Source organism: Penaeus japonicus, unplaced genomic scaffold, assembly GCF_977035675.1.
Source record: "Penaeus japonicus unplaced genomic scaffold, GWHDUDI00000001_assembly GWHDUDI00000002, whole genome shotgun sequence".
Lineage (NCBI taxonomy): Eukaryota > Metazoa > Arthropoda > Malacostraca > Decapoda > Penaeidae > Penaeus > Penaeus japonicus.
The window spans coordinates 8,423,000-8,440,499 of NW_028234404.1; the positions used below are offsets into that span (position 1 = coordinate 8,423,000).

The 17,500-nt window shown below is 38.3% G+C and overlaps 2 protein-coding genes across 4 annotated transcripts in view; one reads left to right on the forward strand and one right to left on the reverse strand.

Moving 5' to 3' along the window:
- Positions 1-1,627, forward strand: part of LOC122249294 (uncharacterized) — a 33,101-nt gene extending 31,474 nt beyond the window's left edge. For 2 of the 3 annotated variants that reach the window (XM_086546849.1, XM_086546845.1), the window contains exon 19: positions 1-1,627. This exon is cut by the window's left edge and continues 350 nt beyond it. In XM_086546849.1, the coding sequence (XP_086402975.1) occupies positions 1-364 (364 nt within the window). In that variant the 3' untranslated portion in view covers positions 365-1,627. The other variant, XM_086546852.1, reaches the window with a different exon arrangement.
- Positions 1,628-2,831: 1,204 nt separating this feature from the next.
- LOC122249297 (polycystin-1) overlaps positions 2,832-17,500 on the reverse strand; it is a 64,536-nt gene continuing 49,867 nt past the window's right edge. Inside the window, exons 48-62 of the mRNA XM_086544873.1 lie at positions 17,274-17,403; positions 14,842-15,034; positions 14,603-14,723; positions 13,733-13,898; positions 13,189-13,273; positions 11,512-11,693; positions 9,938-10,084; positions 9,116-9,311; positions 8,592-8,614; positions 6,115-6,287; positions 5,530-5,703; positions 4,916-5,046; positions 4,250-4,476; positions 3,632-3,917; positions 2,832-2,988 (exon numbers count right to left, since the gene is read on the reverse strand). Of these exons, the coding sequence (XP_086400999.1) occupies positions 2,968-2,988; positions 3,632-3,917; positions 4,250-4,476; positions 4,916-5,046; positions 5,530-5,703; positions 6,115-6,287; positions 8,592-8,614; positions 9,116-9,311; positions 9,938-10,084; positions 11,512-11,693; positions 13,189-13,273; positions 13,733-13,898; positions 14,603-14,723; positions 14,842-15,034; positions 17,274-17,403 (2,255 nt within the window). The 3' untranslated portion in view covers positions 2,832-2,967. The remainder of the gene's footprint in view (positions 2,989-3,631; positions 3,918-4,249; positions 4,477-4,915; positions 5,047-5,529; positions 5,704-6,114; positions 6,288-8,591; positions 8,615-9,115; positions 9,312-9,937; positions 10,085-11,511; positions 11,694-13,188; positions 13,274-13,732; positions 13,899-14,602; positions 14,724-14,841; positions 15,035-17,273; positions 17,404-17,500) is intronic.

Below are 17,500 nucleotides of genomic sequence, written 5' to 3' on the forward strand. Positions count from 1 at the left end.
CGGTAACATTGCAAGGAATGTGGTCATGCACGGCCAAGAGCGTTTTGGGATAGAGAGTCAAAACCAGTCACAAACTCCTGTTCCTGGCAAATATACAGTGGGAGGTGGTAGTTTCAGGAATAGACAGGCATATCTTCCACCACCAGATGATGTCCAAGCCCAAAGAATGAAAATAGCAATGCCATCAAGGCCTTTAGGGATGGTCAAGGGCCAGTCGGCAGGAAGAGTGCCAACCCCACATACTTCGGGCAGTGCAAATCAGCAGAGAAGTGAGGTCCTCGGCAAGAACTCCAAGAGGTTCAGAAAGGTGAAGCACAAGGGGAGCAAAAGACCGTTGATGAGACAGGCACTTGAAGCAGATTGAGGAGGTGGGAAAAAGAAGTATGGTTATAGTAAGGATAATAGACCAGGAGATTAGTGAAAATTGAGCGTTTTTTGGAAAGATTTTTTGAAATATATATGTTGATATATTCTATTAGGAAGCATAAAAATATTGAGTCTGTTACCTTTGCCTCTATCTTCCTTGTCAATTCTGCTTCTCTTTATCCTTTTCTTTCCCCTCCTTTTCCTTTTTTACATTCTCTTCCTTTTCCTCTTTTTCCTCATTTTCATTTTGTTCCTCTTCCTTTTCTTTTTTTCTTCATTTGCCCCTTTTTCTTCCTCCTTTTCCTTTTTTGACTTTCTCTCTCGTTTGCCTTTTTTCCATTTTTCTTCCTCCTTTTCCTTTTTTCCCTCTTCCTCTTCTTTTCCTTTTTTTCCTCCTCTTCCTTCTCACTTCCTTGTTTTCATCTGCCTCCTTTTCCTTTTTTCCTCTCCATTTTCTTTTTTCTTCCTCCTTTTTTTCTCTTCCTCCCTTTCCTTTTTTCCTCTTTTTTCCGTTTTCCTCTTCCTCATTTTCCTTTTATCTTCTTCCTTTCCCTTTTTTCCTCCTCTTCCATTTGCCATTATCACACTTTCCATTTTCATTTTTTTTTTTTTTTATTGCATGAATAAATTATGTTTCAAGTCATTGTATTTAGATGACTTATGATAAATTAATAATCAAAGTTTCTTTTTGTTGCATTTTTTATCCAGTGTATAGGTGTATATAAATGCTAGCTGGTTTTGCAGTGTATAGCAAGAACATTGTATTTTTTCTGCTAACTTTCTTGTATTCTTAACTTGAATCTATATTGCTGTAATTTTCTCAATGTCTATATCTGTTTTTTTTTTTGTAATGGTTACTATTGAAGTGAAGTTTAATTGTGTGTCTAGTGATGCTAAACTTGAACATGTTTATTGTTTATAACCTAAGTATGCAGGGTCATCCTCCCTCTGTTTTCTTGTCCTTTTTCACTTTTTGTTTTTTTTCTTGAGGTTTTTATATTGTAATAAGAATTTTTTTGTTTGTTCAAAGTCATTTGGTTGTAGATGACTGTTGATAAATTGTTGATTTATTTGTTTTTTTGTTTTTGTTTTTCTTCTGTGTCTTCCTTCTCCAGGACATTTAAAAGAAATCTAATCTTGACCTAAATTTTCACTCAGATTTTATATGTGATTATGTTCATGTGATTCTGGATGTTGATTTGGAGTGTAAAACAAGAGTAATAAACATTTTTTTGCATACATTCTTGTATTCTTCAGTGGAACCTACTTTGTTGTGGTTTTATTTGTGTCTATTGATATTATTACTAATTAGGAGAAATAATTTTAAGTTTTTGGATGCTGCTATAATTTAATGTTTCATAATGTTCAACTTTTAAACCTAGGTACACTGAGTTGGTCGTTTATCACACTTATGACTATTTGTGTCCTTTGAATATATGTCAGCATAGCTTGGGGAAAAAATAAGGCAAAACATCTTAGTATAATATATATATATATATATATAAATATATATATATATATATATATATATATATATATATATATATACATATATATACATATATATATATATACATATATATACATATATTTATAAACAAACTCACTATTTGTTTAAAAACCTTTCTTATACATTATTATAGATCTATATATTAACTTTGTTTTATAAATACAATATTATATACTTTGTCTGACTTACAACTTAACAAGGCACTTCATGCAAGGCACTAAATATCACAGGGTACATAGTGTAGTCGAGCCTATTGATCTTACCTTTTTTCACTAAGCGTATTGTCATGTTCTTGCTCAACGTATCACATTTAGTTATTGTTATTAGTTACTTTTATTGGTTATATCATTCATTCTATTATTTGATATATTATGAAATACTGGTATATATATATTTTTTCTTTCACTATGAATAACTGCCTGTATGTGCATATTTGAAAGAAAAAAAAAGTTGAATAATTCTTATTACTGAAGTTAGTGAAGAGAGACATGAAATTTATACTAAATAAAAAATTATACTGCTCATGTGCAGTACTTGTATCTCTGAATCTCTACGGAGAGAATGTCGGGAAAGAGAAAATATGTGTGTGCAAGAAGGAGAGAGAGAGGGAGAGAGGGAAAAGGAGAAGGAGAGGGAGAGGGAGAGGGAGAGAAAGAGAGAAAGAGAGAAAGAGAGAAAGAGAAAGAGAAAAAGAGAGAGAAAGAGAAAGAGAAGAAGGGAGGGGAGAGGGAGGAGAGGGGGGGAGAGGAGAGGGAAGAGAGGGAGAGGGAGAGGGAGAGGGAGAGGGAGAAATGGAAAGGCAGAAATTGGGAGAATGTGTGAGTGTGTGGGCCTGTCTCTACCTTTATACTAAATGTCTCTGTGTTTCATTTTTTTTTTATTTTTTTTTTTTACCCCCCCCCCCCCCCCCCCCCCCCCCCCCCCCCCCCCCCCCCCCCCCTTTTTTTGTTGTACCAAAAACTCTTCCCTTTTTCATGAGCATATCAACCCCTGTTCACAGTTGCTATTTCCATCACTTTCTAGATTTCAGAACTCCGTGTTCTTTGCAGAGCATCAGCATTGCAATACCAATGGAGGTTGAAGACAACTTCTTACACGTCATCTAACTCAGCCTGAAATTAGATAAGAATGATTGATTAGTCTTTGATGTTTTTACTCTTAGAAAGGAAAATAGATAGAAAGGAAATTAGGTACAAGTTATTTTTACTTTCTCTTTTTTTCTAATTAATTTATTAATTAATTATTATTTTTATCTATTTATATCTTTTTGTTTGGGGTGGGGAGGGGGGATGTATGTGGAATATTGCATCTATAAATTCACTAACACATAATATTTTGTACTAGGTCTGTCTCACAATATTTATATATCATGTAACATTTAAAATATCTAGTTAATTACACATCTTTCTTGATATTACAAATATTAACATCTCTATCACGATTTCCTCTTCCGAGAACTTACCTGGAACTTATCACGTTCTCTTAGGAGGAACTTACCTGGAACTTATCACGAACTCTTAAGAGGAGCTTATCTGGAACTTATCACGAACTCTTAAGAGGAACTTATCTGGAACTTATTATAAACTTTTAGGAGGAACTTATCTATAACTTATCACAAACACTTGGGAGGAACTTATCTGTAACTTATCACGAACTCTTAGGAGGAACTTATCACGAACTCTTAGGAGGAACTTATCACGAACTCTTAGGAGGAACTTATCTGGAACTTATCACGAACTCTTAGGAGGAACTTACCTGGAGCTGATTACTAACTCTCGGGCCATCGAACAAAGGATCTCCCCCGAGGTCGGCCCCCCCTGCACTCCTTGCACTCGCTCCTCGATCCCCCGCGCCTCTTCCACCTCCTTTCCCGCTCATAAACCGCGCTGCGCTCCGTGGCTTCCCGCTTTTGGGCGTACCGGAGAAGCCCTTGCCACGACCGCCGCCGCCGTAGCTGCTCTTGAAGGACGTCTTGAGGGCGTCCTTGTTGGCGACGTCGAGACTCCCGCCGAAGTAGACGTCGTTCAGGTAGTCAAGGAACCTGTGGTTGGAGGAAGGGGGGGGGGGTAGGTAGGTGGAGTGAGGGGTTAGGGAAGGGTAAGGGAAGGGGTTTAGTGTGTTTTATTTGGGAAGGCAGTATCAATGTAGCAATAAGGTTATAGGCGTAATATGGTGGTGATTGTGATGATGATAATAGCAGTAATAAAAAATAACAATTCATATTATTCATTACATAATTTTCATGATCATTATTGAGATCACTGCTGTTACAACTAATTCCCTATTTTTTTTTTAGATAAGTCATCCCATCATCTTCAACCACAACATAGAAAACGAAGTAAAAAAAGACACGCAAAAAAAACGGTCCCTTACTTGTCCACTTTATCAGGGAGCTCTTTGACCTTATCGTTCCCTGCGGCCTCCGACCCCTGGTGACCTGAGAGGGGGTCGAGGGAAGAGTCTCCGGACGCTGGGGCCGTGGTCTCAAGAGTTGGGTTCACCTGGGTTGGACCCCCGAGGCCGAGGTAGGTGCTGAAGCGACCCCACACGAAGGCTACCATCTCATATTCATTCGGTTGTCTCATGATGTCGTACTTCACCTGTTTTTATTGTTGTAATTTTATGATTTTGAAGGTCGTTGTTTTATTTATCTATTTTATTTATTCGTTCATTTATTTTGTGATTTATTGGATCGTTTATTTGTCTCTTATGGTGGCGAGAGGGAGGGATTAATTTGAAAAGGAAAATTGTGGATGTTCACTTATTATTCGTTTGTGTGTGACTGAAGAGGAAGGGAGAAAGAGAGAGAGAGAGAGAGAGAGAGAGAGAGAGAGAGAGAGAGAGAGAGAGAGAGAGAGAGAGAGAGAGAGAGAGAGAGAGAGAGAGAGCATGAAGGTGAAAATAAGCGAGAGAGAGAGAGAGAAAGAAAAAGAGTCAAAACAAAAGTAGAGATAGAACAGAGATAGACTTAAAACCGTACAAAAAAAAAAAAAACAACAACAACAACAACACGAAAACTACACAAACATAATATATTACCTGTTGGAATGCCTTGATGATGAGAGTGAGAAGAAGGTTGACCAAAACCCACGAGTTGCACAGCACGAACACGAAGAACATGATGGGCACAATTTCAGACGCCGATTTCATCTCTTCGAATTGGAATTTGCCTTTGGAAATAAGATACAGCCATACAGTTATACGTATCAAAATCAATTTTCCTATCATTTTTGAGAAAAGGATCATCACAATTGGCAACGTTATCTAAATCATCGAAATCTCATATAATGTTTTGTAGTTCATCTCTAACCGCCTAACCACCCACTTTTTGGTTACATTACATTTACTCTCCTCTGGATTTTGCTTCCAAACGCATTTATAGTAGTGATATTTAACAGACATCTGAGGCGATCATAAACTATGGATCATTGCCAAGCTAATGGAACCTCGTTTTAACAGACACAAAATTCTCTCTCGTTTCATATTTTGATCTGTGCGGAGGTCTTTTTTCATGAAACTCCTTTATCATTACGCTAATATACGTATCACTCCGAAATACACCTCCGATTTGTCACTTTAAAGTTAAGTTACCCCTTCGATAACAACCGTAGACCACCACTCAGTAAGCATAGCAACCTGTGAGGGCCACTTACCGAGCATCATACTGAAGCACGTTTCGACGGCCGTTACGAAGTTGTAGAAACCTTCTAAGTACATGTTGAGAAGCAGGTAGAACATCGCCACGAAGGAGAAGAAACAGAGGAAGAACGCCATGAGGAAACCGCTGAGATCATCCCAGCATTGTTTCAAGGTGGCGGAGAGAACACCTGTGTGACGTCAGAGAAGAGAGTATGATTACTTCTTGACGGGGAAAATGGGAAAAAAATATATATGTGAAGACGTCTGTATAATGTAATAATATTAGCTGTCTAATGTAGCTCTAAGATGAGACGTGGCCTAAAATAAAGAAAGAAAACGAGTAGAAAATAATATTCCAGTCTATCTTTGTTCATTCAAACATGAAATAATTTATGTCTACTATTAACCAAACGGAAAAAAAAACATATCAGTAATCTATCTATATAATCCCTACCTAATATATATCGCATGGACAGTACAACACACTTCCACAAACCAAATATAACCCCCACGACATAACATAAAAAAACACGACATAGCATAATAACAAAATAAACAAAAAAAGAACAATAATACTAACAATAACAAACTTTACTCACCCATCCTCTTGTTAAATCTCAAGAGTTTGATGAACTTGAGCGTTCCTACAAACACGACGAATCCGACAATGTATCCGTAGAGTTCGTCTAAGGATGCAGCGTATTGCAAGCGAACGTATCCATTGCCGTAGGTCTGGTGGAACACTTCTAACACTTTGTAGGTGGCGTAGTACCTAGATGGGGGGAAGGGAAGGAGGGGAAGGGGGGAAGGGGTGGTTAAGTTAGGTTAGGTTAGGGCAAGTGGGTGATGTATGGCGTTTTAATTTTGTTGTTGTTATTATTATTATCATTATTGGTATTCTTATTATTATCATTACCATCATTATCACTATCATCATTGTCATTTTTATTATTATGATTGTTATTATTATCATAAATATTAATATTATCATTACGACTATTGCTTCTTCTATTAATGTTATCATTCATATCATTATTCTCATTATCAGTATTATTATCATTATTATCATTCGACATTAGCATTATTCGAATTTTACTTAATTGTTATTAATCATAATATTCATATTCTTATTATTATCATTATCATGTTATTTATTATTATCATTAATATTATAAATGTCATTATTACTATCACAACTATTACCACAATTATCAATATCCTTATTATCATTATCACTACTGTGATTAGTACTATCATTATCATCATTATTATCATTATTGGTATTCTTATTATTATCATTATTGGTATTCTTATTATTATCATTATTGGTATTCTTATTATTATCATTATTGGTATTCTTATTATTATCATTATTGGTATTCTTATTATTATCATTATTGGTATTCTTATTATTATCATTATTGGTATTCTTATTATTATCATTATTGGTATTCTTATTATTATCATTATTGGTATTCTTATTATTATCATTATTGGTATTCTTATTATTATCATTATTGGTATTCTTATTATTATCATTATTGGTATTCTTATTATTATCATTATTGGTATTCTTATTATTATCATTATTGGTATTCTTATTATTATCATTATTGGTATTCTTATTATTATCATTATTGGTATTCTTATTATTATCATTATTGGTATTCTTATTATTATCATTATTGGTATTCTTATTATTATCATTATTGGTATTCTTATTATTATCATTATTGGTATTCTTATTATTATCATTATTGGTATTCTTATTATTATCATTATTGGTATTCTTATTATTATCATTATTGGTATTCTTATTATTATCATTATTGGTATTCTTATTATTATCATTATTGGTATTCTTATTATTATCATTATTGGTATTCTTATTATTATCATTATTGGTATTCTTATTATTATCATTATTGGTATTCTTATTATTATCATTATTGGTATTCTTATTATTATCATTATTGGTATTCTTATTATTATCATTATTGGTATTCTTATTATTATCATTATTGGTATTCTTATTATTATCATTATTGGTATTCTTATTATTATCATTATTGGTATTCTTATTATTATCATTATTGGTATTCTTATTATTATCATTATTGGTATTCTTATTATTATCATTATTGGTATTCTTATTATTATCATTATTGGTATTCTTATTATTATCATTATTGGTATTCTTATTATTATCATTATTGGTATTCTTATTATTATCATTATTGGTATTCTTATTATTATCATTATTGGTATTCTTATTATTATCATTATTGGTATTCTTATTATTATCATTATTGGTATTCTTATTATTATCATTATTGGTATTCTTATTATTATCATTATTGGTATTCTTATTATTATCATTATTGGTATTCTTATTATTATCATTATTGGTATTCTTATTATTATCATTATTGGTATTCTTATTATTATCATTATTGGTATTCTTATTATTATCATTATTGGTATTCTTATTATTATCATTATTGGTATTCTTATTATTATCATTATTGGTATTCTTATTATTATCATTATTGGTATTCTTATTATTATCATTATTGGTATTCTTATTATTATCATTATTGGTATTCTTATTATTATCATTATTGGTATTCTTATTATTATCATTATTGGTATTCTTATTATTATCATTATTGGTATTCTTATTATTATCATTATTGGTATTCTTATTATTATCATTATTGGTATTCTTATTATTATCATTATTGGTATTCTTATTATTATCATTATTGGTATTCTTATTATTATCATTATTGGTATTCTTATTATTATCATTATTGGTATTCTTATTATTATCATTATTGGTATTCTTATTATTATCATTATTGGTATTCTTATTATTATCATTATTGGTATTCTTATTATTATCATTATTGGTATTCTTATTATTATCATTATTGGTATTCTTATTATTATCATTATTGGTATTCTTATTATTATCATTATTGGTATTCTTATTATTATCATTATTGGTATTCTTATTATTATCATTATTGGTATTCTTATTATTATCATTATTGGTATTCTTATTATTATGATGATTGAGGTTCCGAAGAGGTTCACCTGAAGGAAAACAGGACATCGTTGTGATTTTGTTATTAGTTCTGTTGCTACGTTGCACCATCAACAGTAATAGTGATAGCAGCAGTAGTAGTAATAATAGTAGTCGTAGTGGTAAAATTAGTAGTGATAATATCAAATTTTGTTGCAGTCGAAATAGTAATAGTAATAATAATAATGGTTGTATAAGTAGTAGGAGTAATAGTAATAGTAATAGTAATACTAATGATACTACCAATACTACTACTATTAATAACAACAGAATGCTGTTGCTGTTAACGAAATTAAATTAGATATACAAAACTAGACAAATAAAACAAATGAATAACTAAACCTTAAAAAAAAGACAAATAACAATACCCCCCCCCCAAAAAAAAAAAAAAAAAAAAAAAAAAAACGAAATAATCCAAGCCCTCTCCTACCCCTCCCCTCCCCTCTCCTCTTCCCCTCGCCCTCCCCCTCCCCTCCCCACCTTCTCCCCTCCCACCCTCCTTAGACACCAACCTGAGAATTATAAGACGAGAACTCAATGAGAACCGCCCTGGTGCTGGTGTCAATCCAATTGTTCTCCTCGAGGAACTCAAAATTCTTCAAGACTTCGTGCGTCGGCCCATTCAAGTGGATGACGTACCCGCCGCCACTGTACCAGTCACGGTTACCCCACACCGGAAGGCTCTGCAGGTCCCAGGCCGTGCTGTACCTGGGGTGTGTGTGTGTGGGGTGGGGTGGGGTGGGGTGGAAGAGAGAGAGAGAGAGGCTGTGAGGGTACACGTTGTTGGGTGAAGTTTAGGTGGGACTGGTTGTTGTGGGTACTCTAGGTGGAACTGGTTGTTGTGGGTACTCTAGGTGGAACTGGTTGTTGGGGGTACTCTAGGTGGAACTGGTTGTTAGGGGGTACTCTAGGTGGTACAGGTGGTTGGAGGGATTTTAGTTAGTACAGGTATTAGGGTAACTTAAGTAAGTTGGTATAGGTGTTAGAGTAAGTTTGAATCGCGGTACAGGTGTCTGCCTAAATTAAGTTACTACAAGCATTAAGATAAGCTAAGGCAGTACAACTATAATACAACTACCAGGCTAAATGAAGTAGACGCAACTATCAATCTAAGCTAAGCCGATACAATAATACCAGCACCACCACCAACAACAACAAGAACCACAACAACCAAACATATAAAACCACAACAACCACACATATCCAACGACAACCACAACAACCACACACATCCAACAACAACCACACATATCCAACAACAACCATAACAACCATTACAACCACAACAACCACACATATCCAACACCAACCACAACAACCACACATAACCTCACCTGAACTCTCCCTTCCGACACCTCTTGCTGTTCTTCGTCCTTGCCGTCGGGAGCTTCCAACCCACGCAATAGTCTTCGTTATCCTCATTCACAACACTCGAGAAGCCGCTGCAGTTGGTGGTGACGGGCCTCATGGCTGAAGGCACTCTGGGTGGTGAAGGAAAGTGGTGAAAGAGGGTGGTGATGGAGGATGGTGAAGGAAAGTGGTGAATGAGGGTGGTGAAAAAAGGGTGGTGATGGAGGGTGGTGAGGGAGGTTACGTTGCGGAGAATGTGGTGATGGTATTCTGGTTGGGGGTAATGTTGGGAAGTTGTGGTGAATGTGGTGATGCTGATGGTGATTAGTGTTGGGAGGTTGTGGTGAATGTGGTGATGATGCTATTCTGGTTGGAGAGAGTGGTGATGAGAAGTTAAAGTGATGGTAAATAGTACTGGGGAGATGTGGTGATTTTGGTAGTGGTGATGTGATGAGTTGCTAATGATGATGAAAGTGGTGTTGATGATACTGTGGTTAATGGTAGGGGAACTATGGTGAATGTGATGATGGTGATGATGGTGATGATGATGAATACTATGATGAACAAAAGAGGGTTTAAGACTAACATCATGCCTGTGTGATGATGGTGACGACAAACAATAACGTAAAATATAACAATGATCTGATGATTTCCTTCATTAATCATGTATCTAATTACACATTCAGTAATTAATCTATTTAGTAATTAAGATACGCACTTGCTTTTCTCTTCACTCATTCTCTTACATTTTTTTTCAATTCGATTATCAATTAACACACTTACTCATTTATCCATTCTTACTCACATACCTCTATCTACACTTAACCATCTGTTCCCTCATCCACACTCTTTACTCACTTATAATCCTCTCCTATATGTTTTTTACTCACTTCCACATTTATTCATCGATTCCCTCAAATGCACTCCTTACTCATTCATGAATTTCACACCTACACTCTTTACTCACTTACTTTCAGACTCATTCTTCCATTTCCTCACTCTCGCTATTTACTCATCTGCACACTCATTCATTAGTTCCCTCATCCACATTCTTTACTCACTTACATATTCATTCATAAATTTCCTTACTTATTATCCTTACTCACTTATACACTCATTCGTTATTTCCCTCTTTCATACTTCTGAATTAATTACTCATTCAAGAATTTCCCCATCCACGCTCTTTACTCACCTACTTTTACACTCATTCGTCCATTCCCTCACTCTCCCTTTTTACCCACTTACACACCAATTCGTCAGTTCCCTCATTTACACTCTTTACTCGCCAACATACTCATTCATTAATTCCCTCACTCATTATCCTTACTCACTTATCATTCATAAATTCCTTCACTCAGTATCCTTACTCACTTACACACTCATCCACACTCTTTACTCACACAAACTCATTCACAAATTCCCCAACTCAGTATCCATACTCACTCACAGACTCGACTCACCTACACCCCTACACCCTTTCCCCTCTCCCTTACACACTCATTCCCCTCCCCCCACCCCCTACCCCTACCACCACCCCCACCCTCTACCCCCCCATTACCTGCAACTATTCTTCTTCGCCCGGATCTGTCTGATGATTGCATAACCCATGATCCTGTTGCACCAGTCGTTAAAGAAACCTCGGAGACTATAGGGTGGTTTGCCGTTGTAGAGTGTGTCGGCTCGGAGGTCTGTCATGAGGCCGTGGTTGAGGTAGAACCAGAACATGTTGGCGTTGGAGACCTGTGGAGAGAGAGAGATAGATAGATAGATATAGATAGATAGATATATTGAGAGAGAGAGAGAGAGAGAGAGAGAGAGAGAGAGAGAGAGAGAGAGAGAGAGAGAGAGAGAGAGAGAGAGAGAGAGAGAGAGAGAGAGAGAGAGAGAGATGGATAGAGAGAGATGGATAGAGAGAGAGTGAGAGAGATAGATAGAGATAGATAGATAGATTGGTAGATAGATAGATAGATAGATAGAGAGAGAGAGAGAGATAGAGAGATACATAGATAGATAGATAGATAGATAGATAGATAGATAGAGAGAGAGATAAGAGATAGATAGATAGAGAGAGAGATAGATAGATAGATAGATAGATAGAGAGAGATAGACAGACAGATAGATAGATAGATAGATAGAGAGAGAGAGAGAGATGGATAGATAGATAGATAGATAGATAGATAGAGATAGATAGACAGATAGAGAGAGAGATAGAGAGAGAGATAGAGAGATAGATGGATAGATAGATAGATAGATAGATAGAGATAGATAGAGATAGAGAGAGAGAGAGAGAGAGAGAGAGAGAGAGAGAGAGAGAGAGAAATAGATAGATAGATAGATAGGTAGAGAGAGATAGATAGATGATAGATAGATAGAGAGAGAGATAGATAGATAGATAGATAGATAGAGGGAGAGAGAGAGAGAGATAGAGATAGAGAGAGAGATAGAGAGGTAGAGAGATAGAGAGAGAGGGAGAGATAGATAGATAGATAGATAGATAGATAGATAGATAGATAGAGAGAGAGAGGGAGAGAGGGGAGGGGGGAATAAGTTTGTAAGTATGTAAGGAAAGAGGTACCAGAACATGTTGGAGACATGTGGATGGAGAGAAAGGAAAGGTCGTGAATAGCGGAAGAGAGGAAATAAGAATAGGAAGCAACAGAGGAGGAAAGCAAACGATCCCGTAGTCAAAATAATGGAAGGACATTCGTGGTATTGAACAGCCTTCGAAGGGAGGGGGGAAAAAGAGAGAAAGGAGAATAAGTAAAGAGAAGGTGAAGGAAAAGGAAAAGAAGAAGAAAGACTCTTGCCATGCATATTAGTAACGCATGTAGTGTTTATTATTTTTTTTTTAGAGATTTGAAGAAAAAAAAACGATTAGCTATATAAAGCGGAGAAAATAACGGACTAATAAAGTGGGAGAAAAAAACAACAACAACAGAAAACATAAAGCAACAGGAAGTAGTGGTAAGGACGCGCTACCAGGGGAGTAAAGTAAAAAATGTAAAGATAATAATGCCAAGAACCACGGGATAATATAATATTTAAGGCTATTAAAAAAAACTATAACCATATTTTCCATAATTCCACAAGCTCTGGAAAAAAAATGCTTGATGATCAGAACGAAGACTAATCCAAAAAGCGAACCACCATGAGAGAATAAAAGGCAATGCAAAAAAAAAAAAAAAAAAAAAAAAAGAAACAAAGACGAAACGAGAAGCGACGACCCACAACGTACCCGAGTGTAGTCCGTTCCATCAAGCGCCCCCTCGTGGATGAACGCTTCTCTGAGAGTCTTCTGCATGTAGAACGCGTTCGGATCCCTGCGAGGAAGAGGAATATAAAGGTTGTTTGTGTCATCTTATATAGTGAGTGGGAGTTACTGAATCGGATGTGTTGGTTTTACTGTGGGAATGATATGGGCATTAATTAATATGATTAACGTGAATGGGGTGTTATAACGGATTTAAAATGCAAGGATCAGATGTATAAAGAATGCTTGAAAGCTTGAATTATTTCAAGTATTTCTGTTATGGAAAGAATAACGGACTTAAAAATAGGGATAAGATATATAAATAGCATTACACTTTGACAATCTAAAATCAAAAGATGAACCTTAACGTATACGAAAAGAATAAACATAACAGGCAATAAAATCCAAAAAAATATCCAAAAGAAAGACAAAAAAAAAAAAAGACAAATAAATAAATAAATCGTAGTATCTAAATAAAAACTATAAAAAAAACAACTTCCTAATCCTACACATATACACACAAACTCACCTGTTACCATAGGAGAGCGTAAGGAAGACCCACAGGAAAATGGAATAGGATATGATCTCTTTAATGATATTCCACATCTCGATCTCCTTCTCTCGCGCCTTTTTCAGCCGCTCAAGCGTCTCTCGGTCGACCTTCTTTTGTTTCAGTTTCTTCTCGCGTTTCGTAGCTGTGGGGGGGAGAGAGAGGGGGTGGTAGGGGGTGAGTAGGGGTTATGGGGGGTCAGTAGGGGTGATGGGAGGGGGTGATGGGGGTGATGTGGGGTGATGAGGGTGAGGGGAGGAGTTATGGGGGTGATGAGGAGGGGTGATGGGGGTGATGAGGAGTGGTGATGGGAGGGGGTGAGGAGGGGTGTGTGTGAAGGGCTATTGGGAAAGTTGACAGGTGTTGTGTGATTCGATTCTTAATTCTCTGTCTTTCTGTTTTTCTTTTACTTTTCATTTTTTTCTCTCTCTTCTCTTCCCCTTAGCTCTCTAACCCCATTTCTCTCTCCATATATCTCCCCCCTTTTTCTCCCTTCCTAATCTCTGCCCCCCGTCTCTCTCTTTCTCTCTCTCTCTCTCTCTCTCTCTCTCTCTCCCTCTCCCTCTCCCCCCTCCCTCCCCTCCTCCTACCCACCCATCCTCCCCTCCCTCCCTCCCTCCTTCACCCACCCACTCACCCACCCACCCACCCACCCTTCCCTCCCTACCTCCCTCCCCTCCCCCCTCCTTCACCCACCCACCCTCCCCACCCTCCTTCACCCACCCTCCTTCACCCATCCGTCCTCCCCACCCTCCCACCCTCCATCCCCTCCTTCACCCACCCACCCTCACCCACCCACCCTCCCTCCTCCTTCACCCTCCCTCCCTCCCTCCCCCCTCCTTCACCCACCTCTATGCAGCCATTCCTCATCCGAGCAAATCTCGGGGTCCTCCTCGTCCTCCTCTGAATCCTCCTCGTCCAGGTCACGTGACTTGCAGATGACGCTGATCAACATGGCAATGATGAAGATCTGAGAAGAGATGAGTAAATCCACAAGTGAAGAAATTGCAAGGGTGGTGCTGGTATAGGCCTACTGACATGCATATAGGAATCCTGGTTATTTCATTTCTTATCTCCCTCCCCCTCACCTTCAACGGCTGAACGAGAAGAACGGACGAGAAGAACGAAATGACGAGCGACGTGACCCACTTGGTCGTCTTCGAGTTCCCGAACATGATGCCGTACATGAGGAGGAAGAAACAGGACACGGCGATGCAGATCAAGACGAGGACCCAGCCGACGTATACGAACCACCACGGCAGGGTGAACTTCTTTCGTTTTCTGCGGGTGAGGAGGAAGGGGTTGAGGGGTTGAAGGGTTGAAAGGTTGGGGGTTGGGGGTTGGGGGGTTGGGGTTGGGGGTTGAGGGGTTGGGGTTGGGGTTGAAGGGTTGGGGTTGATGGTTGAGGGGTTGGGGGTTGGGGGTTGAGGGGTTGATGGTTGGGGGTTTGGGATAATCATCATATCTTATCGCACCAAAATTTTACCCATTGTATGGCGGCATTGTTTGCTTCCTTAAGATCTAAATCGGAGCAGTGAGAACCCAATCGGCATTCCAGGAGGATGTATTTCATTGTTTGGGTTTCTCCACATGGACAGTCGGGGCTGGTGTCAGGTCCCCATTTGTGGAGACTGTCCTTGGTTCTCCCTAATTTTACACTTGCTCTGTTAAGGGTAACCCAGTCTTTTTTACTTAGGTTTGAACCAAAGGGGAGTGTTTCATCTGGGAGTGATAGGTCTTCATTTTGATGCCCGCTTTCATATTCCCGCCAACGTTCCATCCTGTAGGACTTAAGTCTTCGCCTCACTTCTTGGTGTTTAAAAAGTGAGTGTCTGGGGTCATTCAGCTGTTTGTATCGTTCAATTTTTGCAATTATTTCGCGTCGGATGTAAGGTGGTGGGATGCCAGTTAAACGGTATAGAGCCGGTAAGGGTGTTGGCTTTAGAACACCCGTTATTATCCGATATGTTTTGTTCAGTTCTGTATCTATTTTATGGGCGTGGCGTTGCCCACATAGGAGCACAGTACTCTGCGGTGGAGTGGCACAGTGCTAGAACAGTTTGTCTCAGAGTTTTAGGGTCGGCTCCCTAGCTGGTGGTGGTAAGTTTACTGAGGAGGTTGGTCCTTGACATGAGCTTTCCGATCAGTCTAGTGACATGCTCTTTGAATGAGAGCGTTCTATCGAGGATTACTCCTAGGTAGACTGGATAGGGGTGGTGGGTTAGCTCGTTGTTGTTCCACTTAATTCTCAGTTTTCTTCTGGCTTGATGGTTATTCAAGTGGAAAGCACAGACCTGGGTCTTGCTTGGGTTTTCATTCTGGTATCATTTCTTATAATATTCCGAGAGAGTAGTTAGGGCATCTGAAAGTCTTTCTTCTATGATGATGAAGCTGTTGGATTGTGTGGCAATGCATATGTCGTCTGCATATATGTACCTGTGTATGTTCTGGTACTGCGGCTGATCGTTCGTGTAGATATTAAACAAAACAGGAGCCAAAACAGAGCCCTGTGGAAGTCCGTTATTCTGGATGTACGAACTACTCTTTTTGCCATCCATCTCTACATAAAAACGACGATTGCTAAGTAGAGATTCAATTATGTGAACCAGTGTGGAATTCTGTACTGTTTGGACTACTTTTAAGATGAGTGCCCTGTTGTTCACAATATCGTATGCCGCCGTAAGATCTACAAGAACAGCGCCAGTTATCTGTTTTGTTTCGAACCCATCTTCGATATATTGGGTCAGGTTTAAAACTTGGCTGCAGCAGGAGCGGCCTGGTCTGAAGCCGGCTTGATCAGGAGAAAGGTGTTCAACTGGTTCAAGGATTCGTGCTAGGATCATGCGTTCATATAATTTATATAAGATGCATAGTAAGGAGATAGGCCGATAGCTTTTTGGTGATGTTGGGTCTTTCCCAGGTTTTAGAAGGGCCACCACTTTGGCTTTCTTCCATATTTTAGGGATTTTGAGGGATAATGCACAGTTGTTTAACAGAGATAGCAGCCATCCTTTGGCATTTGCTCTGAGGTGCATTACCATCTCTGTAGTTATCCCATCTAGTCCTGATGCCTTGCCGTGTTTAAGGTGTGAGATAGCTGTGGCCAGGTCCTCTTTGGTAAACGGTTCAAGGTCTATATTGCTGTTTTGCATGATTCGGTCTTTGTCCGTCTTCATTTTCTTTTTTGTCCCCTGTCCTTGTTGAGTGGTTTGCCGTTTAAAAACAGTTGGCGAGCTACCTGGTTGGAGGTCACAGCTGCAATTCAGCTTTTTTATTGTGGTTCAGGCTTTCTTGCTGTCGTGGGTCATGTCAATGTTGGTCATGACTTCTTGCCAGCGCTCTTTTTGCTCATTGCTGATGGAAGCAAGCAGGTTGTCTCCGAATTCTAGCGTGTTTTCAGCAAAAGGGTCCTCGTTGTATGCCTATATATATTCCTCATACTGTACCTTATTTGGCTTAGTGAGGCCAGGGATATACGATAAGAGTAAAGAGAAAAACTGCCTAAAACAAGTCCACTCACTTCTGCTGCTGCTCCTCCTCCTTTCCTTGTCCCTCGTCCCCCTCCCCCTCCTGCCCCGCCTCCACCAAGGGCGCGGTGCTCCTGGCGCTGTCGGGTCTGTCTGGGGGCGGCTGCGTCTCCGAGGACTCCTCTGGGAACAGGTCAGGTCAAAGGTCAACGGTTATGAAAAGAAGATGGCAAATCACGTGAAATATTGCATAAGTTCAAAAGGAATGAATCGAATTATG